This window comes from Erinaceus europaeus, chromosome 15, assembly GCF_950295315.1.
Source record: "Erinaceus europaeus chromosome 15, mEriEur2.1, whole genome shotgun sequence".
Classification (NCBI taxonomy): Eukaryota; Metazoa; Chordata; class Mammalia; order Eulipotyphla; family Erinaceidae; genus Erinaceus; species Erinaceus europaeus.
Window position 1 is genome coordinate 6,705,598 of NC_080176.1, and position 23,759 is coordinate 6,729,356.

Here is a 23,759-nt window from a genome sequence, read left to right on the forward strand (position 1 = left end):
GATCACTGAACAGACGCCAGTTTGCTTTCTGAAAGTTCCATCTTAGTTTCTCTGAGCACAGAATCAGTGGGAGCTGGAGACCAATGTGGATGATAGCTGGGCGGTGATGACTGTGCGGGAAGATCTTGAGAACTTGTCTCATAGCGGGAAAAGCTTGGCCAGGTCCTGAGCCCCCAAGTCAGCACCAGCTCCCCCACCCCCACTCTGAGCACTCACCGTCCATCTGGGGAGTGGAGGGCTGTCCCAGCAGCCAGGACAAAGCCACCCACCCGCCTGGGCAGGCACGCAGGAGCCGGGTGTTCACACCGCGGGCCCAGCCGTGTGAGTCCCATCTGCGCAGGTGCGGGGGCTGGGCCACGCCCCTGCACGTGCTGCCCCGTGGTGCCCTGTGCTCTCGGAGCAGTGCCGACCCCCACCCTGGGGAGAGGAGACCCCACACCCAGGGGCACCCGCTGGGCGACTCAGCATTTCCCCAGTAAAGTCCCTCGGAAAACACGTGGTCGGCTTTGCCCTGCGGTCAACTCATTGAGGTGGAGGGGGCACCCACATGAAGCGGCGCCCCTCCTGGTGGGACTGTGACACCCAGCAGCGCCCAGGTGATGGGTGCGGCCTCAGGGCTATAGCGCAGCGCTGACAGATTTTCCTACTAATTTGACTTTATTTGCAGGGGGAAATGGGAGTTTTTAGGAGATGAGATCGAGGAATGTTTGTCCTGGTTTTCCACCCACCTGAAAGGGGAAAGAACTTTGCTTGCTGCTGGAGGGGCTGTTACACCCCAGCCTGAAGTCACTGGAAGACAGAACCTTCAAGGGAAGTCGCTTCCTGCGGGAGGTGCTGCAGCACCTGGTGAAGAGGTGCAGGGCTGCAGGGCCAGGACTTGTCCCGTCTCTGTGTCTGTGTCTCCCTCCAGCCAAGGGCGGAGGTGCCTCTCACCCATGAGCTCACTAGTACCATTCACCTTAGCAGTATCATATGTGCCAGAGTGATGCTCTGGCTGATTCCCTCTCAACAATAAATAAATAAACTAATAAATAAATATGTAGTTTAGAAATAAAAGGAAAAATCCCAGCAAATGGAACAGACTAGCAGGAGCCCTGCACCCAGAAATGTGAACACACATACCCACCCCCACCCCCCCACACACTGCATGCCCACTCACACAAGAATTAAAGTACTGGGGAGGAAGGAAGAAGGCATAATGGTGATGCAAGGAGACTCTGATGTCTGAAACCCCAAAGTCCCAGGTTCAATCTTCTGCACCACCACAAGCCAGAGCTGAGCAGTGATCTGGTTAAAGAAAGAAAGAAAGAAAGAAAGAAAAGGAAGGGAGAGAAAGTATTGTGGAAGTATGTGAGAAAACAGTTGTTAACAAATAGGTCTTCCAAGTTGCCCTTTACCACAAAAACTTCTTGGTAAGATTAGTGGGCTAGGGAGATAGCATAATGGTTATGCAAAAAGCCTTTCATACCTGAGGGGCCAAAGGTAATGGGTTCAGTCCCCAGCACTAGCAGAAACCTGATCTGTGCAGTGTTCTGGTAATCATTATCATTAGCAGAAGGAGGGTAAAGGTAACTTAAAAACAAAATTAATTTTATGTAAATAAGGGGCTGGGTGGTGGCAGACCTGATTGACCTGAGTTCAAGCCCCAGTCCCCACCTACAGGGGGAAACTTCACAAGTGGTGGAGCAGGGCTGCAGGTGTCTCTGTCTCTCTCTTCTCCGTCTCCCCTTCCTCTCCATTTTCTGGTGGTCTCTACCAAATAAATACAGATAATCATAAAACACAGGGTGGGACAGGGGTAGATAGCAAAATGGTTCTGCAAAGAGACTTTCATGCCTGAGACTCCAAAGTCCCAGGTTCAATCCTACGCCCCACCATAAGCCAGAGCTGAGTAGTGCTCTGGTAGGAAAATAAAACTAAATAAATAAAATTTAAAAATAAAAACGGCTATTTTTCTGCCTAGAAAACACACATATGGGGCTGAGTGGTGGCGCACTGGGTTGAGTGCACATATTACAGTGCACAAGGACCTGGGTTCGAGCCCCTGGTCCCCACCTGCAGGGGGAAAGCTTTACGAGTGGTGAAGTAGGTTTGCAGGTCTCTCTCTGTCTCTCTCTTGTCTATCTCTCCTCCTCTCAATTTCTAGCTGTCTCTATCCAATAAATAAATAAAGATTAAAAAAATTAAAAAAAAGAAAAGAAAACACATATAACTAAATTATTTTAAATATTAAAATGTTATGGTATGCATCTTTTTTAACTTAAACACCAAGAGTCTCACATTTTTAGAATTATCCAACTTTGCTAATAAGCCTGGTCTCTGGGACTTTTAAATTTTCTTGGAAAAGAAAAAAAAAGTCCTGGGTGGGTGGCGGTAGGAGAATAAATGAATAAATAAAATTCCTTGGGGTGTCGGTGTTGGGCAGTGGTGCACCTAAGTTGAATGTGGGGATCAAGGTTCAAGCCCTTGGTCCCCATCTTCAGGGGGGAAGCTTCTGGCGGCAGTGAAATAGAGCTGCAGGTATCTCTCTCTCCGCACCTCTACCTATTTCTCAATTTCTCTGTCCTGTCAAATAAAAGAAAGGAAAATAAAAGAGAGGGGGGTTTGAATGGCCACCAAGGACTGTGGATTGCAGTGTGGACAGTGAGCACCAATGATGCCTTTTGGGCAGCAATAAAATGGATAAAACAAATCTTTCTTGGGTTGCCCTGAGGCCATGGATCAGCCCAGGCTCATGTCCAAAGGCAGCTGTGTGCCTTGTTTAAGGCACAGAGAGCAGCCAAAAGGGCAGAAGCAGATTCTAAGTCCAAGGACTCAAGCAACAGCCCTGACCTTACTGTTTTAATCAGGCCCTCTAAGAATGAGTCTCTTGGACTCTCACTCTCTCTCTCCCAGAGATTCAAACTTTTTCTATCTGAGTTTCTTGCTCAAGAAAAGTCAGTTTCCACCCCTAGTACTGCTGTGACCATGTATGTATCTCCATGCACAACTAGAAACAACTGTGCAACAATGTTTGTTTTCAAGGTAACACTGTGAGCACTTTTGCCCCAGGATGATCCACTTTGATTGGAATTCTTAGGGAGTCAGAAACCACTAAGTGGGAAGGCCCTTGTGGGTCCTGGGAAGGTCAATCAGCCATCACCAGCTCTGCCTGGTCAGGGAGGTGGAGGAAACTGTAGGGAAGGCTGGAAACTGAAGGAGGGATTCTCAGATGCCACACGCCTTTGCTAGGGGAAGTGTAAGGGACGGGGACCCAGCCTGTCACACATGACGGTGCTGAAGGTTGCTGGGAGGGCACTGGAAGGCACACCAGGAACTGGCCCAACTGAAGTGAAAAATCTATAGGCTCCTGATGGATGCCCACTTCTACATTCCAGCATCTGAGTGGCAGGCTCTGATGGTAGCCAACTTACTCTCACCATTACTGTCAGCACCTTGATGGACTTTGTTTCTAACGAATCAGCTTGTGTTGCACCCAGTGAAAAACTGATAAAAGCAGTGGTCTGGGAGGTGGCGCAGTGGTAAAGCTTTGGACTCTCAAGCATGAGATCCCAAGTTCGATCCCCAGCAGCACATGTGCCAGAGTGATCTCTGGTTCTTTCTCTCTCCTCCTGTATTTCTCATAAATAAATAAAATCTTAAAAAAGAAAAAGAAACTGATAAAAGCTGTGTGCTGTAGAACAAGTGTGTGCAGGTCTGGTTGAAATCGGCCTGTAACCCGTTAACGTAATAAAGTATCACCCTATGTTATGCATGTACAAACTATTGTATTTACTGTTGAATGTAAAACATTAATTCCCCAATAAAGAAATAAATTTAAAAATAAATAAATAAAAAATAAAGTATCACCCTGTCCTCCACGCAGTCTTGGCCTCAGTCTCATCCCTTAGATCTGCTGCACCCTCAAGCTGTTCGGCGCCTATTTCCATAACACAACTATCCATAACCTGCATTCTCCATAGTCTGCAAAATGCATACAAACAGCTGGGGCTGCCATGGTTTGCTGCCACCTCGTGGACACAATGTGAAACGGATTTGAATGGAGAGGGATTTGTCAACCATCGAAGTTGACATAGATATTAGTAAACAAACCTGTAATGACATGAAAAAAAGATAACAGAGCTACAGGAGAGGTGACAGACTGGTGGAAGACAATTTGAATGAGCATTGGAGGACCTGGGTTTGACCTCTGGCACCCCTTTTATCATGAGCTATTGCTCTGGAACCCCTATCCTCTCATCAAATTGCTATGTAGTATTTGGTAGGAGTGGATACTTGCCCAATATTGAGACCAAAGACTGCTCTGAAAAGGAGAGAGATTCTGGAAGAAATGGACAGACAAACACAGAGAGCAGAAATCTCAGGAGAAAGGCAGATGTTCTGCTCCTTGGGGATTAACCTTGAACTTGGCTTTATTAATTTAATTTAATTTATTTATTTTTAAATTTTTAAAAATATATTTTTTATTTATTAATGAGAAAGATAGGAGAAGAGAGAGAAAGAACCAGTTAGCACTCTGGTACATGTGCTGCCGGGGATTGAACTTGGGACCTCAGGCTTGAGAATCCAACACTATCCATTGCACCACCTCCTGGACCACTAAACTTGGTTTTAAAGAGTACACCCTTAAACCAGTTATTTAGAAAAGGTCTGTATCTCCCAAGGAAGCAGTCTAGGGAGAGGCTGTGACCTGTCTGCTGTTTGCTAGTCACTCTGGAGGTGATCCCAGCCTCTTCTGTCTGTCTTGTAACCTTGAATCAAGGGTGATCCAGAGAGAGATAGAGAGATAGACAGACAGAGAGAGAGAGAGAGAGAGAGGGAGAGAGGTCTCATCTTTTCAATGTGGGTTCTCAGGAAGGTCCCAAGCACATCTTGGGCACTTTTCTGCACTGTGCTCTCACCTGGCTGTATCCTAGAGCTGTCAACATTGGCAGGATGGATAAACAGACAGACAGCTTCACAGGAGCCAGAAAAAGAGGGACTGGAGGCCTCCTGCAGCACCTGCAGAACCTCAGGAATCATAAACCTTTACTCTGTAAGTCCAACACAGCCCCCCCTTTGCTCAGACAAGTCAGGAGATCTCTAAGTGTTCTTGGGGTGTTGAGAGCTGGGTCAGACTGGAGAGCCCCTCGCAAGCCTGTTTGTGTACTGGGCCTCCAGCAGCAGCCATCAAAGGAAAAGATTTTCAACTCTGTGAAAACTAAACAACACTTAAACAACCACTGGAAAAAGTAAGACATCAAAAGGGAAATAAAAAACAATGTCATGGGCAGATATAGATAGCATAATGGTTATGTAAAGAGACTCTCATGCCTGAAGCTCCAAAGTCCCAGGTTCAATCACCTGCACCACCATAAAGCTGACCTGTGCTCCAGTTTAAAAAAACATCCAGGACAAGGGAGCATGAAAACACAAGGAATACAAACTTACAGGATATAGTGAAAGCAGTGTCAAGTAGAAAATGTATAATTGTAGATAATCTATTGTGAAAAGAAGAAGGAGTAGGAGGAGGAGCAGGAGAAGAAAGATATTTTAAAAAAATCCTAACTTTATACCTTAAGAAACTAGAGACTATGACATAGTGGGGGTTGTATTGTTAAATGGGAAACTGGGGAATGTTATGCATATACAAACTATTGTATTTACTGTTGAATGTAAAATATTAATTCCTCAATAAAGAAACAAACAAAAAATAAAATAAATAAAATATTAAAAAGAAAAAAAAAAGAACTAGAAACTAGCAACTGTGCAGTGATTATACAAAAAGTTTACATGCCCAGGGTCCCAGATCACAGGTTCAATTCCTAGTAACACAAAAATGCCACAACTAAGCAATGCTCTGGGTTTCTCTCTTGATCCCTGTAAAAGATATGTTTAAAAAAATAAAGAAAAGGAGAAGAGTTGAAATATGATGTTAGAAGGGAGAAAACGATACAAATTCGAGCAGGATGCACACCATAGGAATGAAAAAGAGAATGCAAGTATTGGTGTCATTGAAAAGATGATCACAGGGGGGTCCCTTCTCAAGCACTGAAGCAACGATAAGGGCAACTGAAGGGAAAAAATAGCCTCCAGGAGCAGTGGATTCATAGTGTAGGCACCGAGCCCCAGTGATAATTCTGGAGAAAAAAAAAAAAAAGAAAAAAGAAAAGAAAAAGTAACATACTATTTTTTTTTCAAATAGAGATATACTCCTTTGAGTGAGAGACAGAGAGAATGAGAATGAGACAGAGAGAGAGAGAGAGAGAGAGAGAGAGACCATGAGGTGGGAGGAAACAAAGTTCAGAAAGGTTACAGGCTACAAAGCTAACACATAAAGCTCCGTTTTCCTAGTAAAGTTAACTAAGGATGTGAAAATCTTGTACCTTGAAGAGTACAAAATGTTGCTGGAAGAAATTAAATAGGAGCTTAATTAAATGTTTTATTTGTATTTTTATAATTTATTTCTTTATTGGGGAATTAATGTTTTATATTCAACAGTATATTTGTATTATTTTTAATATTTTATTTATTTATTAATGAGAAGGATAGGAAGAGAGAGAAAAGGAGACAGAAAGAACCAGACATCACTCTGGTACATGTGCTGCTAGGGACTGAACTCAGGACTTCATGCTTGAGAGTCCAACACTGCACCACCTCCCAGACCACAAATGTTTTATTTTTTATTTTTATTTATTATTATTCTTTTTCCTCCAGGGTTATTGCTGGGCTCGATGCCTGCACCATGAATCCACCGCTCCTGGAGGCCATTTATTTTCCCCCCCTTTTGTTGCCCTTGTTGTAGCTTTGTTGTGGCTATTATTATTGCCCTTGTTGATGCAATTCATTGTTGGATAGGACAGAGAGAAATGGAGAGAGGAGGGAAGACAGAGAGAGAGGGGAGAGAAAGACAGACATCTGCAGACCTGCTTCACCACCTATGAAGCGACCCCCCTGCAGGTGGGGAGCCGGGGGCTCGAACCCGGATCCTTACGCCAGTCCCTGCGCTTTGCGCCACCTGCGCTTAACCCGCTGCGCCACCACCCGACCCCCAAATGTTTTATTTTTAATAAAGAAATTTTTAGGGCAGGGGTAGACAGTATAATGGTTATGCAAACAGACTCTCATGCCTGAGGCTCCAAAGTCCCAGGTTCAATCCCCTGCACCACCATAAGCCAGAGCTGAGCAGTGCTCTGGTTAAAAAAAAAAGAAAAAGAAATGTTTACTATTTGAGGAATGAACTTATTATTGTTGTTATTATTACTATTATATATTATTTACCAGAGCACTTCTCAGCTCTGACTTATAGTGGCAGAGGGGTCTGAACTTGGGACTTTTAAGCCTCATTGAGCCCCCAGCTTCCCACCTGCAGGGGAGTCACTTTACAAGTAGTGAAGCAGGTCTGCAGGTGTTTATCTTTCTCTCCTCATCTCTGTCTTCCCTCTTCTCTCCATTTCTCTCTGTCCTACTCAACAGTGATGACAACAATAACTATAACAACAACAACAAAAATGGCAACAAAAGAGAATATTTTTTTTAAAAAGAAAGTATGTTATTTTTACCCATAGTGGTCTATATGCTTCATGCAATCCCTTATCAAATTCCAATGACATTTTCTTCACAAATAGAAAAAAAAAAAAAAGAACTAAAATTCACATGGAATCGTAAAGATCCCTGAAGCATAAAAATAACCTTGAAAAAGAAAAACAAAGTTGGTGGTGTCATAGTTGCCCATTTAAAAAATATTACAAAGTGATAGTAATCAACATATTGTGGAAGTGGCCTAAAGATAGCAACATAGGCCAATGTTACAGAGTAGAGCCTCAAAACAAGCAACTATGTACATAGTTAAATGATACTTGACAAGGGAATTAAGACTATATTCACTGGGGAGATGACCGTCTTAAATAAAGGGTGTTGGGAAAACCAGATGTACTGACACAACAAATGAAGTTGGGATCTTATTTTACACTATATACAAAGATAAATTTAAAATCAATTAAGGGGGTCTAGCGCAGCCGGTTAATCGCACATGACATGAAGCCCAAGGACCGGCATAAGGATCCCGGTTCGAGCTGCCGGCTCCCCACCTGCAGGGGGGTCGCTTCACAGTTGGTGAAGCAGGTCTTCAGGTGTCTGTCTTTCTCTCCCCCTCTTTGTCTCCCCTCCTCTCTCGATTTCTCTCTGTCCTATCCAAAAACAGCGACAACAATGATAATAACGATAACAACAGGGGAACAAAACAAAACAAAAAAAAAAAAGAAGGAAAAATGGCCACCAGGAGCAGTGGATTCGTAGTGCAGGCACTGAGGCTCAACAATAACCCTGGAGGCAAAATAAAATAAAATAAAATAAATTATTGGGAGTCGGGCGGTAGCACAGCAGGTTGAGCGCTCGTGGCGCAAAGCGCAAGGACCGATGTAAGGATCCCTGGTTTGAGTCCCCGGCTCCCCACCTGCAGGGGAGTCACTTCAGAGGCGGTGAAGCAGGTCTGCAGGTGTCTCTCTTTCTCTCCCCTTCTCTGCCTTTCCCTCCTCTCTCCATTTCTCTCTGTCTTATCCAGCAACGATGATATCAATAACAACAATAAAACAGCAAGGGTAACAAAGGGGAATAAATAAGTAAATAAACATTTTTAAAAAGTGTTAAAGAAATCAATTATCCTAAAAGTAAACTGGAGAAAATCCTCATGACCTTGGGTTTGACAATGATTTCTTGGGTAAGACACTGGAAGCACAGGTTACAAAGCAAAAACAAAGACAAATGGGACATCACAGCTACAAACAGTCGAGCGTGGAGGACAAGCAGGGCCGGCCGATGGCAAATGCAGTTGAGCACACCTGGTACAATGCACAGGCCCTGCAGAGGAAAGCTCCACAGGGCAGTGGGGCTGCAGGTGTCTCTATCTCCCCCTCCTTTCCTGAGTGCACTCTGTTGCTATCGAATAAGTAGTAAACAAATAAAATAAAATAACATTTGTGCATCAAAGGACACTAACAACTGAGAAACAAGGCAACTCAAAGGATGGGAGAAAATCTTTGCAGATCACATGTCTGTGAGGGATGGCTAGGTCTTCTCTTCAAAGGGACACGAATAGAACAACTGTTTTGTACAAAAACTCTTTTTATAAAGTGTTCTCTATGACCACCTGTGGCCAGTAGTTTTGTGTTCTTTAGGTCAGATAATAGCTCCTTGCAGTGCTTGCTAATCCTCCAGCAGAGCCCCTCAGACTCTATTCCTCCTTTCCTTATTTAGACAACAAGGAGTTTGTGAGCTCTGAAGCCCAGCCCAGGGGTGGAGGAGACAGTCCTGTGTCAGGTATGGGGGGGGGAACAGTCCTGTGTCAGGTATGGGGGGGGGGACAGTCCTGTGTCAGGTATGGGGGGGGACCGTCCTGTGTCAGGTATGGGGGGGCAGGACGCTGCTGCCTGACGGCCACTGTTAGCGTCACGCCCTTTTGCAAAAGAATAAATGCCTTGCTTCAACTCCTTATTTTTTGCCTTGACAAGTAATTTTAATGGGACGTCATCTACAACATGTCTGACAAGCAGTTAATATCTGCAATATATTAATATCTGGGATATGGGATTGGAGAACTAAACAACAAAACAAACACCATAATCTGATAATGGGCACAGAACCTGTACAGACATCTCTCCAAAAATATATAAATGACCACTAGGCCTATGAGAAGATGCGCAAAAAAAGTGAAATCACCTTACACGGACTAGGGTAGTCACAGCTAAAACAAAACAATCAGGCCTCCCTGCTCCTTCCCCTTCCCCCCTCCAAAACAGCTAGGGTTGGAAAGACTGTAGACAAAATGAAAGTCTTGTGGGATCATAAGGTGATACAATCACCAGGTTAAACTGTATGGACTTTCCTCAAAAAACCGAAACTAGAGGGCCAGCGAAATAGGTCACGTGGATAGTGTACAGGTGCTGTCATGCTCATAACCAAGGTTTGGAAACGGTCCCCATCACACTGGAGGAAACGTCAGCGCTGTGGTGCTGTGAAATCTTTCCTTCTGTTTCTCTCTCTCTCTCTCTCTTCTGATAATAGAATGAAACTGGAATTCAATAATAGAAGGAAAACTGAGCCAGCAAAACAACTCACTTGCCTATTGTGTAGCTGTGCCAGGCTTGAAGCTGGGTGGCTTCTATGGCAAAGCAGGCACACCCCCCAGGTGAGCCATCTTGCTGGCTGTCTATATAAAAAATGTGGCCCAGGAGGCAGCACAGTGGAGGAAGCTTTAGACTTATAAGCTTGAGGTCCTGAGTTTGAGCATCAGCATCGCATATGCCAGAGCGATACTCTCTCTCATAAATAAATACGTTCTTCTCTCTCTTTTCTTTTTTTGTTCTCATAGCCCTTCCTTGTTTCGTAAATGTGCCACAGGACCATAAGCTCTTTGGGCACAGAAACCCCTGCCGTCTGTCCAGGAAATTAGACCATAAGCTCTTCAGCTCCCACAATGACTCAGGACAGTGGGGTGAGCAGCACTTGCACGGCATTCTCCCATCTGTCAGAGAATATTAGGGAAAGAGAAGACAGCAGGGCTAGACAGAAGAAGGCGAGGCTCAGAGGCCAACTAAAGGTACCCAAGGCTTCTAAAGACGATCCCCCTCCTACAGAACTACAATTCCCAGGATGTCCCACGTCTCCGCCAATCAGAAAAGCGTTCTCTTTGATGGGCGTGGCTGAGGGAGGAAGCGAGGGAGCCTGACCAATGGATGAACCCGGTCAAATTGAAACCTCCGCTGATTGCGCTGAGGCTTATTGAAATCCTTGATGCTTTGGTTTCAGTGGAGGATACGTGATGGACAGGCGTAATGACCAATGAGAAGATGAGGAGGCGGATTCAGAGCTTGTGGGCGGGGATAGGCCTTGATGAGCAGACCCATCGTCCAATGAGAGTCGCTAGTCCATAGAGTGGGCGGGCGAGAGGAGTAGAGGCGGGCGGCTGAGCGGGCCGGTTGCGTGCCATGGCGGAACCGCTGAGGAAACGGGGCCGACCGTCCCGAGGCGGTGGCACCGGTCGTGGAGCTCGGGGAGTACGGGCGGGCCGGGGTCGGCATCCTGGCGCTCAGAGTTCCCAAGTTCAGCGCACCCTGGACTCGGTCCTTGTGGATCTGGTCAGCGACAGCGACGAAGAGATCTTGGAGGTCAACGAGGCGTGCGCCCCCGCGGACCCTCTAGAGACCCCGCCGCCCCAGCCCCCAGCGCCGCCGGCCAGGTCCCACAGCGACAGCGACAGCGAAGGGGCGGACGCCCGGCCCGACGGGGCCCCGCGGGCTGTGGTCAGGCGGCGGCGGCGGCGGCTGCTGCTGGACCCGGGGGAGGCGCCCGTGGTGCCGGTTTACTCAGCCAAGGTGCGGCCGGGGTGGGGGGGCTTCTGGCTTCCCTAGGGATTTATTTGTTTTTGACAGAGAGAGGGGCCGGGCGCTGGTGCACCTGCTTGAGTGCTCACGTCACAGTGCTCCAGGACCCGGGTTCGAGCCCCCGGTCGCCACCTGCAGGGGAGAAGCTTCACAAGGGGTGAAGCCGGGCCGCAGGTGTCTCTCTGTCCTTCTGTAGCTCCTTCTCTCAATTTCTCTCTGTTCTATCAAATACAATAATTAAAAAAAAAAACCAAAAAACCAAAGCCACAGGGCCAAGCTGTGGCGCACGGGTTAAGCGCGCACATCACAGGGCGCAAGGACCCAGGTTCAAGCCCCCAGACCCCACCTGCAGGGGGGGAAGCTTCACGAGTGGTGAAGCAGGGCTGCAGGTGTCTCTCTGTCTCTCTCTCCCCATCCCCCTCTCGATTTCTCTCCGTCACTCTCCAATAATAAATACATGAAAATTGAGAGAGAAACTGATTGAGCCAGAGCCTTCTTCTGGCACATGCGATGCCGGGGATCGAACTAGTGACCTTCCCGCCTCCCTCTCGGATTCTGAGGGTTCTAAGGTAGTGGGGTGACTGGCCACCTAGTCAAACAGGAGAAGGAAACCCGAATGGAAGGGCACCTCAGGGAAGGGGGGTCGGAGTCCTAGTGAGAAGACTGGGGAGGGGGGCTGCTGGAGGGGCTCGGGGCTGACCCACTTCTGTCTTGGCAGGTGAAGAACAGCCTCCGCCTCATCCCCAGTCACCTGTCCCTCCTGAAACTCTGTCCCCCAGGCGCTGACGAAGGTAAGGGAGGCCGTCTAGGGAGAGGTGCCACCCATCCGAGGAGACAGCCTGGAGTTGACATCTCTGTGACTGGTTGTCTCCTGAGAGGAGAGACGACTGACTTCTGCCTCCCGGCTAGAAAGATGCTCTGCCGGAGGGCGGGTGTGTAACCCACAAGGCAAGGGAAGTGCCATCCTGGCCTGCCCCTCAGGGGCGAGGTGGCGGCGCTAAGGCGCAGATTTAACTTCCAGTCCCATCTGCAGCCTGGAGTCACGGGAGTTCTCAGACTCTCAGCAGCACTGCCCAGCCCTTGCCCTCCCCTGGGCTGTGATTGCTGTCAGCCTGTCAAGTACAAAGCACAAGGAAGGACCTGCTCAGGGATCCCGGTTCGAGCTCCCTGCTCCCCACCTGCAGGGGGGTCACTTCAGAAGTGGTGAAGCAGGTCTGCAGGTCTCTCTGTCTCTCTCCCCTCATCTCTCCTCCCCTTTCAGATTCTCTCTGTTCTGTCTAATAAAATGGAAAAAATGGCCTCCAGAAGCAGTGGATTCATAGTGCCAGCACTATGAATAGTGATAACCCTGGAGGCAAAGAAAAAAACGAAAAAAACCAACCATAATTCACTTTATTACATAGGAGAGCGAGTGAGTCACTTGAGACAGAGAGTGAGAGAGATAAGCCAGAGCCTCACTCTGGTACATGTGGTGCCGGCACTCTAATGGTGACCCTCAGGCACGCGAGTCTGATGCTCTGCCCTGCTGCTTTCTTGCTACTCAGAATGTCAGCCCAGTAGTATGGGTGCCAGTGATGCCAGAACGATTGGCATTGGGGAACAAGCCATCTGTCATGGAGCTGTGCTGTGCACTGTAGGAGGTTTAGCTCCTACCCTGCCACTCCCCTCAGATGCTGACATCTCTCTCTCCCTTCTCTCTCTCTCTCTCTCTCTCTCTCTCACACACACACACACACACACACACACACACACACACCATTGTGACAGCCAGGATATTCTCCAGCCGTTGTCATATGTCCCCTGAGGGAAAAATTCACCTCCCAGTGAGAACTAGGATTATGTTAATTGTCTAGTTTCCCCAGCATTTATTTTTAAGACTGTTGATGTTTTTCTTAATTGGTGGCAAGCAAAGAGTTCCTATATTTTAAAATAACACCTGTAAAACTGGCCCCAGGGTGAAACGGGATGTTACCTGAGGTTGGTGCCAGCTCTGGGTGTTCTGGTCATGGCAACACTCAAAGAAGCTGTGAATAGGGGCCAGGTAGTGGCACACCAGGTAGAAGTTGCACACTACAGTCCTCAAGGTCCTGGGTTCCAACTCCCAGGCCTCACCTGCAGTGGGGGAAGCTTCCTAAGCTGTGAAATAGTGCTGCGGGTATTTCTTTCTGGCCCTCTGTCTCCCCTCCCTCTCAGTTTCTTCTGTCTCTGTCCAAAATAAATAAATATTAAAAAAAAAAAAAAAAACCCTAAAACAGTGAATAGACTAAAACAGAAAATACCAGGACTCACATCCCCAACCTTCGTGCTGGCTTTGTCCTTAAATGATGAACTAACTGTGAAGACCAGTCGTAGTCTTTGTTTTCGGAGGCAGTCTGAGGAAACCTGGGACTGGAGAGATTGGAAGATTTGGGGGACCTTTGACTCCCCTAATCACATCACTTATCCAGTCTGTGTTGAACAGATGATAGATGAGCCAGCAACTGCAAGGCTCCTGACAATTTAAATGAATGTTACAGATTGCTTGGCACCATATTGTGGAATACAAAGGGCTTTTTACCTCCAAGTTCCATTCTCTGCAGAACTACAACAAGTCGTCCTTTTATTGACACACATGTGCTCACTTGTTTTTTAAATTTGTGATCGGAAACATGAGGACAGTGTTTAGCTAGAACCTGGCACCTTTGATTGTCCACACTCTTGACTTGCCCCCTGCATTATTAGCTCAGGGATGGGGCCTGAGATGAGGTCTGATCCTTCAGAGTCTAGTCACCTCTGGGGGGAGGGGGGGACGGCCCTAGTTTACCGTGTGGTCCTGTGTGTCTGCAGTCCTCTTGCTAAGGCCCTCTGACTTGTTCCCCTGGCCCTGATGCCCTCTCTTGGTTAACTCTTTACCCTTCCTGCTCCTCTACCGACTTGGATGTCGCAGAGTCTAGTGGTCCTCACACTGAGGAACCCCCAGTCTCCGAGTCTTCTTGGGAGAAGAAGCTGAGAAGTCAGAATAAAGAGGAGGAGACCATGTTTGAGTGAGTGATGCCAAGGGCACCTCTCTTGGACTTCATAGTTGTCTAGGATTGTAGCTGCAGTGTGAAAATGCTACATAAAAGATACTTTTTTTTTTTTTTTTTTTTATTGTTGTAGTTATTATTGTTGTTGTCGTTGTTGGATAGGACAGAGAGAAATGGAGAGAGGAGGGGAAGACAGAGAGGAGGAGAGAAAGACAGACACCTGCAGACCTGCTTCACCGCCTGTGAAGCGACTCCCCTGCAGGTGGGGAGCCGGGGTTCGAACCGGGATCCTTATGCCGGTCCTTGTGCTTTGCGCCACCTGCGCTTAGCCCGCTGCGCTACAGCCCGACTCCCCGATACTTTGGTTTTTGCTACACAAGATTTCTTTCATTACACGAGAGAGAGACAGACGGGGGGGGAGGGAAGGCTTGAGACAGAGGAAGAGAGATAAACCAGAGTCCCATCCCGGTATATGTGGTGCCAGGACTCTTAACAGGGAGCTTCAGGCATGCAGGTCTGATGCTCTACCAGCTGAGCTGTTTCACCCTAGCGGCAGAGAGTGGGAGGGCTGGGCTGGGTGGGCAGGCCTGTGGGCGGCTCCAGGAAGGGTGAGGAGCAGCATGGAAGGAGTCTCAGGTGAGGAGTGGCGCCTTCAGGAGAGGAGGCGGAGGTTCCTCGCACAGGAGGGTGACCCTGGACCTCTCGGGCAGCAGGTGCTGGGTTGGGGGCCAGTGGTTTGCTCCCCCTGATTCTCCAGCTCCCAGGGGCCATCGCCCATGAGGACTGGTATGGGGCTGGGGTCTCTGTCCCTCCTCCACTCCGCCCTTCTCTCCTCTCTGCAGGACTCAGGACATCTTGCCTTTGCCCCCCCCTCTGCCAAGGACCAAAAGCAGAAAGCACACCCGGGCACTGCAGAAGCTCAGGTGCCAAGGGAGGGGCTCTGGCTGGGTAAGAGCATCAGAGGGCAGAGCGCAGCCCACCCCTGCTCACCCACAGTGCTTCCACCCCCCCCCCCCAGGGAGGTGAACAAACGCCTCCAAGATCTCCGCTCCTGCCTGAGTCCCAAGCAGCGCCAAGGCCAAGACCCCCTGAACCAAGAGGATGAGGTGGTCCTAGTGGAGGGGCCCATCCTCCCAGAGAGCCCCCGGCTCTTCCCACTCAAAATCCGCTGCCGGGCCGACCTAGTCAGGTTGCCTGTCAGAATGGTAAGTGTCTGTGGGCAGGGGGGAGACAGCCTCCAGGAGCTGGCTGGGCAACCTGGTGTCTAACAAGAGTCTAGTCCCCTCTCCCTCCCTAGCTCCCTCCCTCAGCCACCTGTCTTTGGTCCTCGCTCTCCCCTTTTTGGCAGCCTCCTCACTGCTCTCCATCCGTGCTTCTTCAGCACCTAGGAACACAGCTTGCTGGCCCTTTCTCGGGCCGTGCCCATCCCCCTTCCCCTCCCTTGGACCCGAGCTTGCGTTCCTTCGTGTGTACCGCGTGGACTCACAGCCTGACTCCATTCCAGAACCAAAGTGATAACAGAAATGTGTGTGTTCTCTGAGCCTTATCTTTCAAATTGTTTAGCTGTCAGGGCTCTGCTGGGCCTACATGCTTCTACTGCTCCCAGAGGACTTTTTTTTTTTCTCCAGAAAGAGAGACAGAGAGGGAGAAAGAGAGGAGACACCACAGCACTCCTCCTCCACTCTTGAAGCTGCCCTTTTCCTGCTGCTCCTACATGGTGGCTGGGGGCTCAGAGCCGGTCCTTGCATATAGTAAAGTCTGTATGCTACCTGGCAAGTTATCTCCTGGCCCCCACTGCTTTACCTGTATGACCAACAAGTCACCAGAAGTCACCTCCGTGGAGTCTAGAAAAGACCTTTTATTGAGGGGTAGCTGAGGCCCAGGCCGTATCAGCCCTATAGACAGAGCAGCTGCTTGTGCCTGGTAGTGTTTTTAAAACAGAGAGGAAAACAAAACAAAAAGCCCAGACACTAGGAGTTGATGGCCAGCCTCCACAGGAGGTGGTTTAATTAAATTAATTAATTAATTAATCTATTTATTTATTTTAACCAAAGCACTGATTCTGGTTTATGGTGGTGCAGGGAATTGAACCTGAGACTTTGGAGCCTCAGCTATGCGAATCTCTTTGCACAACCATTATGCTATCTATCCCCACGTGGGGTGGTTTTATACTGAGGTCCAGCTCTCTGGTGTCTCTTACATGGGGAGACATGGTCTCATTGGCCCATGTCCCTTCATGGTCCCAGTTTACTGACACTGTCAATACTCCCTTGTTAAGACATGTGAGTTCCAGTTTGCTGCAGTCCCCCTCCACTTTTTTTTTAAAATAGTTTTGTTTGTTTTGGATAAAGACAGAGGAAAAATTGAGAGGGAAGAGGAAGGTAGAGAGGGAGAGGTGAGAGAGACAGCTGCAGACCTGCTGTACTGCTCATGAAGTTTCCCCCACAGGTGGGGTCTGGAGGCTCGAACCCAAGTCCTTGTGCACTGCAATGTATGCACTCAGCCTGTCCCCACCACTTCCCTTTTCCTCCAAACCCATGGCCACTTTTTTCATTTTGCTTGCCCGAACCCCCCATTGACATGACCTGTCCCTTGCCAGCTAAGAGGTCAGCGAATGGCAAAGACCAGGAGCTGGTGGGGGTGGGGGATGGGGGGCTTGTCGGGCTGGAGGGCCTCTCTGCTTCTTGTCCCCTCCCTAGTCGGAACCCCTGCAGAGCGTAGTGGACCACATGGCTGCTCATCTCGGGGTGTCCCCAAGAAGGATCCTCTTGCTATTTGGAGAGACAGAATTGTCCCCTACTGCCACCCCCAGGACCCTAAAGCTTGGAGTGGCTGATATTATCGGTAAGCAGGGTTAGGCTGAGGGAAGCTTTGGCCAAAGGGAGAGGATGGGAGGGGGACTGGGAAGGGGGCCTGCTCCTGCCTCCCACTCAGCCTGCCTTCCCCACCCCACCTCCCTCAGACTGTGTGGTGCTGGCTAACCCTCCGGAGGCCACTGAGACGTCCCATCTTCTCCAGCTGCGCGTGCAGGGGAAGGAGAAACACCAGATGCTGGAAGTCTCACTGTCACCGGTGAGTGGGAAACATGGCTTTCTGTGCCCACCCCCTCCTCTGCTGTCTCCTATCAGTCTCCGGGGGTCCTGACCCACTGTGGACTCTGCCCTCTGTGGCTGGGTCTTCCCGCTCTCCCTAGATGTGGGGAAAATGATCACTCAGCTTCCTCCCTCCTTTGGCTGAGAGCAACCCCGAACCCTGTCAGGATGGCCTGGGTACACCCAGGGTGTCCTTTCACCTCACAGCAGTCTTCCAGGGGCAAACATGCTTGTTAGCTTCACTTCCCAAAGGAGGAAACAGAAGTCTCAGGGATCTGGAGTAGAGGTGCCCTAACATGCTCTGTCCACGTCCTGAGCCTGCCTCGACAAAATAAAAACCACACACTGCTTTCTTCAAGTTTCACAGCCCCCTTTCCCTTCCTCACATCCATTTCTTCCTCTCCTTCTAGGATTCTCCCCTCAAGACCCTCATGTGTCACTACGAGGAGGCCATGGGACTCTCTGGCCACAAGCTGTCCTTCTTCTTTGATGGGACGAAGCTTTCAGGCAAGGAGCTGCCGGCTGATTTGGGCATGGAATCGGGGGACCTCATTGAGGTCTGGGGCTAACAGCCCAGTTTTTGAGCCCAATCTGGCCCAGAGGGACTGGCAGAAACTCATGGAGAACTTATCTGGATGCCGATGGCTGGCAAAATCAAGGATTGATCTTTGACACCCCCCACCCCCGCCCTTCCCCTTTGCCCTTGGTCTCAAGCCACTGCTTAATAGGTTAATTCTGTGGTTTTGGTTCTTGATTAATTTTGTGGCCGTTGTCACTGCCATGTGGACTGTGGCTCCCTCCACAGGGTGTGTCAAGCTTTACAGCCCCTGGGACTTAGAGAAACTATCCTTCAGCCCATCTCTCACCCCACCCTCACACTTGCTCAAAACATCTTCTCTGTGAAGGCACTCAATGTTTAGGGTGAGCTGGAGCACAGACAGGGTTTACCCCAAGTCTGGGGGCAGCAGTGTGTGTGTGTGGGGGGAGGGTATGTCTTTAAGAGCCAGAGGGAGGAGGTGTGGTTTGCTCCAGGCACATATGTGCCTGTGGCGGGCGCATTGACTTTGAGAAAGCACTCAGGCTCAGCAGGCCTTAGCAGAAGCATGGGAGGAGACAGGCCCAGTGCAGCCCCTTTTCCAGGCAAACATCCACCTTCAAGGCATACCTGAACACCTTCGGCCTTTGTGTGTCCATCGCAGGATTACTGTCCACCAGAAGCTTCTCTGGCTTTCAGACTTGTTTCTTTTTCTTCTCGACATTCTCTCCCATAAGCACACTCTCATGTTGCCGACATGTCTTCAAATGTGAATGTGCTACTGTAAAGTGCGTTGTGTGTGTGAATATGTCTTTATATGTGTGGTGTTTTCCTACAGATATGTGCTGTTCTCTTTCTTTTACTCAATGTTTGTCACCTGTTCAATGTCCACATTGCTCTGAACTGCTCTGCAGCCTCCGAGGGGAGGCGGCAACACATTTTATTTCCCTTTGCTGAGTGCTGGGCACTGGGGAACCTCCCGCTCCCCAATAGAAGCCACTGGGGACACCCTGCCACCTGTCCCCTTCTGTGTCTGGGTGGTTAAGTTTCCCAGCACAGCTGCCCTGGATGGGACAACAGACCAGATTTTCCTTGAGCGTGACCAGCCCCCCAGTTTGGGGCTTCTGCCCCCGTATCCTCACCAATAGTCGTCACTGCTCCTCTTTCTGGTTTTTGCCAGCTTGAGGGTTGTGAGGTGTCCTGGTGGGGTCACAGTCATGGGGGAGTTTCTCCACATCCCAACCACCCCTCCTGTGAACTGCTCCTTCCCCTCCGCTCATTTTCTCAGGGGCTGCCTGGCTTGTTGTTTGTCTGCCTCCAAGTGTTGTAGCTGGCATTACTTCTGTGTGTCTAGGGGCGTCCTCTGCTGAGTGGGAAAGTCTTCATTTCCATGTAGGCGAATCAACTCTCTCCTGTGTTGTTTGGGGACTCCTTATTTAAAAGCAATTAACTTATTTTATGTTTTCCCTCTGTTCTTAGTTAGACACTGCCTATCTAGGCCACTGAGGTCCTGCCTGACTTTTTTTTTTTTTTTCTCGCTGGCTGAGGCCAGGCTTGACTGGCTCCTAACTACTAACTAGTACTCTAAGCTAGTTGGAGTTCACCTTTGTATGTGAGATCCAGCTTCCATCTTCACGAGTAGTTTGCTCAGTGCTATCTACTACTAAGGTCATTGATTTTTTTTCCTCCCCTACTGATATGGCGTCATTTAGACAAAACTACATTGCCTTCCTAAAAGTATTTTTGCTGGAAAGTGACATTCATCTGAACTTAGAATATGAGAAAAACAGAAACCTTGCTGACACTTCAGTAATCTATGGTATGGTATGAATTTCAGTTCTCTTAAGATCTTTTATGTCCATTCATGTTTGAACACATTAAAGCTGTGTACTCAGTCTAAACAGAATAAATGAGGAATTGGCCAACCTGTGTCTACGTGAGGATGTCTGTCTGTCTCCATGAGCCTCGTGGACCCTGAATGAGCCCCCACCGTGACCCCTGGGACCCAGATCATCAGCTGGCCCCTCCTTCAGTGTAGCAGCACCCCTGGTTTTCAGCAGGCCCGCACTTCCCATCCTTGGTTGTAGGAGGTGGCCGGGTGCCCATCAGGCTAAGTTGGGGGGCATCATGGGCTGTGATTGAGCACGTGTCTGAGTGGGCAGCTTGTGCTCTCCTACTGCCTTCAGTGCTGGCTGGAGTGGGGCAAACCCATTGATGAGGTGGCCATGGAGAACAAAGCCACACAGAACCGCACACGGACTAGAGCCCAGGGCCAGCCTCCACTTGGTGTCTTCCCCCACCACTGATGCCTGGGCTTCCCTGGAAAAGGAGAGCCTGTGGGCAGGGGTAGATAACATAATGGTTATGCAAAGTGACTCATTGCCTGAGGCTCCAAAGTCCCAGGTTCAATCCCTCGTACCACCATAAACCAGAGCTGAGCAGTGCTCTGGTTTAAAAAAAAAAAAGAATAGAAAAGAGAAGAGGAGCCTGTGTCCTGATACAATCTCTACTACTTGAAGACTTCTGCCTCATGTAAACAAAGCCAGCTCTGACCCCAGGAACACCATGGGTGCACCAGACGGGTTCCATGGACACTGCCAGCAACATTGCACACCTCTGTGGGCCCCTGGGCACGGCCGTCTCTGGTTTATAGCCAAGACTGGAACCACCGCCTGGTAAGTGTGCACGCTCACACCCAGTTTCTCTGGAGTACAGCTGCCCATCTGTCCCTCGGTTTGCATCTGTGGGCAATTGAAGGCAGGCCCCGTGTAGTCAGGCTGCAGTCATGTGGCATCTCACTGAATCTGCACAAACTTCTTCCCCTAAGTGATGCAGTATAGTAGCTGATTACAGAGAATTCACACTGCACTAGGGAGTATAGTTTAAGCCCCTGGCACCACACTGGAACACCATACACAGGAGAAACTTCACAAGCACGGGCTCAGTGTTGTGGTCTCTTTTCTCTGCCTTTTATCTTAAATTTTATTTTTGTGTATGCTTAACCAGGTGTGCCACCTCCTGGCTCCCCTCAACTGTTTCTTTTATTTATTTATTTACTTACTTACTTATTTATAAAAAGGAAACACTGATAAAAACCATAGGATAAGAGGGGTATAACTCCAGCCAATTCCCACCACCAGAACTCCATATCCCATCCCCTCCCTTGATAGCTTTCCCATTCTCTAGCCCTCTGGGAGCATGGACCCAGGGTCATTGTGGGATGCAGAAGGTGGAAGGTCCGGCTTCTGTAATTGCTTCCCCGCTGAACATGGGCATTGACAGGTCGATCCATACTCCCAGCCTGCCTCTCTCTTTCCCTAATGGGGTGAGGTTCTGGGGAATCGGAGCTCCAGGACACATTGGTGGACTCGTCTGTCCAGGGAAGTCTGGAACCTGGTGGCTGAAAAGATAGTTAACATATAAAGCCAAACAAGTTGTTGGCTAATCATGAACCTAAGTGATGCAGAACACTGCTGGGTGATTTGAGACATGAATGTGTCAGGAGAGCAGGAGGTGGGTGAGGGTAACCCTGAGGATTACTGACAATCTTTTGAACTGCAGAGAAAGTCCTGATAGTTCTGCTCCATTTGGTAGGTTGGAAATGTGGAAATAGTGTCTGAGTAACTTTGGTAGAGGTAATTTTTTTAAATTTTGTTTATTTATTAATGAGAGGGCTAGAAGGAGAGAGAGAAATAATCAGACATCACTCTGATGCATGTGCTGCCGGGGATCAAACTAAGGACCTCATGCCTGAGAATCCAGTGCTTTATCCACTGCGCTAACTCCCGGACCACAGAGGTAATTTTTATAAGGAATTGTGCAGTGTAGTAACAATAGTGGCCCAGGAGGTGGCGAAGTGGATTAAGCTTTGAACCCTCCAGTATGAGGTTCCAAATTAGATCCTGGGCACTGCAGGTGCCAGAGTGATGCTGTGCTTCTCTCTTTCTTTCTTTTTAATATTTTTTAAGGTAACTTATTTACTATTGAATAGAGACAGAGAGAAATTGAGAGGAAAGGGTGAGATAGAGAGGGAAAGAGAGAGAGAGACACCTGCAGTTCTGCTTTACCACTTGTAAAGGTTTCCCCCGGCAGGTGGGGACCAGGGGCTTGAATCTGGGTCCTTGCAAACTGTAATATGTGCACTTAACCAGGTGCGCCACCACCTGGTCCCATATGTTTCTCTCTCTTTCTTTTCTCATAAATAAATAACATAGTGGTTCTTCAAAAGACTTTCATACCTGAGGCTCTGCAGTTACAGGTTTAATAACCACCATAGTCCAGAGCTGAGCAGTACTCTGGTAAATAAAAAAATTTTTTAAAAAAGGGGAATAAGAGGATAAAATTCCTGACCCTGGGGAACTAGATATGACTGTCTTTTAAATGATAGCTCTGTGTCTGGATTATGCTGAGAAAGCCTGGTTTGATTAAGAGTGTGTGGAGAGGTGAGTGGGCCTCAGAGAGCTGACACAGAGTGAGGGGTTTCCTGGGTTTAGGAGGCAGGTTTTGAGGAGAATGAGTAAGGGGCTTTGTAAAAGAGAGTTCTGTGAAGTGGTAAGCCTCTAGGAAGACAGAACTATGTTTTGTAAGACGTCTATCCCCTGATGTGGAGAAAAAATAATATGGAAAAAAAATGTCCAATACAGTCCAAGGTCCAATATTACCACTCTAACAGGCAAACAAAGAAGATAAGGAAGAGAGAGTTGGGAGGTGTCTCTATTTCAAATAATAATAATAATAATAATAAAAACATCGTAGAGTGATGAAGCCCTGGTGATTACTAAATAATTAAATGACTTGAAGAACACCTATTGGGGGATCGGGCGGTAGCGCACTGGGTTAAGCACACCTGGCGCAAAGCACAAGGACCAGCTTAAGGACCCAGGTTCGAGCCCCTGGCTCCCCACCTGCAGGGGAGTCGCTTCACAAGTGGTGAACAACAACAACAAACAACAAGGGCAACAAAAGGAAAAAATAGCCTTCAGGAGCATTGGATTCGTAGTGCAGGTACCGAACCCCAGCAATAACCCCGGAGGAAAAACAAAGCAAAGCAAAACAAAACAAAACAAAACACCCATCACCAAAGTTATGAGCCCTCATACTCCCATCTTCCAAATATAACCACCACAATTCTACTCACAAGTATTAGAAATAAGAGTATTGGCCGGGTGGTGGCGCACCTGGTTGAGCACACATGTTACAATGTGCAAGGACCCAGGTTGGCCTCTCCCATCCCCACCTGTAGGGGGAAAGCTTCACGAGTGATGAAGCACTGCTGCATGTGTCTCTCTATCTCTCTTCCTCTCTGTCCAATCCTTCCCTCTCTATTTATGGCTGTCTCTATCCAATAAAAAGAGTAAAAAAAAAAAAAAAAGGATATTGCATGCTTCTTCTCTGCATCCCACAATGACCTTGGGTCCATACTCCCAGAGGGTTAAAGAATAGGAAAGCTATCAGGGGAGGGGATGGGATAGAGAGTTCTGGTGGTGGGAACTGTGTGAAGTTGTACCTCTCTTATCCTATGGTTTAGTCAATGTTTCCTTTTTATAAGTAAAAAATTTTAAAATAATTTAAAAATATTGCTTGCTTCTTTATGTTTTTATTTTTATTTCTTCTCTTCTTTCTCTTTCATTCTTTTTTGTTTTAGTTAACATTATATTTAAAATAATAACTGAGCTTTCTTGTTATAAGATTTAATATATGAATCCATTTACCAATAAGCCCATTATCTTTTCTTTTGCAAGTTCATGTGTACCATTCTCTAGATTCC

The 23,759-nt window shown here is 48.1% G+C and overlaps 1 protein-coding gene across 1 annotated transcript; it reads left to right on the forward strand.

The window, feature by feature from the left end:
* The first annotated feature begins 10,920 nt into the window (after positions 1 to 10,920).
* On the forward strand, positions 10,921 to 19,917 carry NFATC2IP (nuclear factor of activated T cells 2 interacting protein). The gene is made up of 8 exons (XM_060172723.1): positions 10,921 to 11,351; positions 12,079 to 12,150; positions 14,271 to 14,383; positions 15,208 to 15,288; positions 15,384 to 15,570; positions 17,065 to 17,209; positions 17,328 to 17,437; positions 17,868 to 19,917. The coding sequence occupies exons 1-8, from the start codon at positions 10,965 to 10,967 to the stop codon at positions 18,024 to 18,026; spliced, it is 1,254 nt and encodes a 417-aa protein (XP_060028706.1). The 5' UTR covers positions 10,921 to 10,964; the 3' UTR covers positions 18,027 to 19,917.
* The last annotated feature ends 3,842 nt before the right edge of the window (positions 19,918 to 23,759 follow it).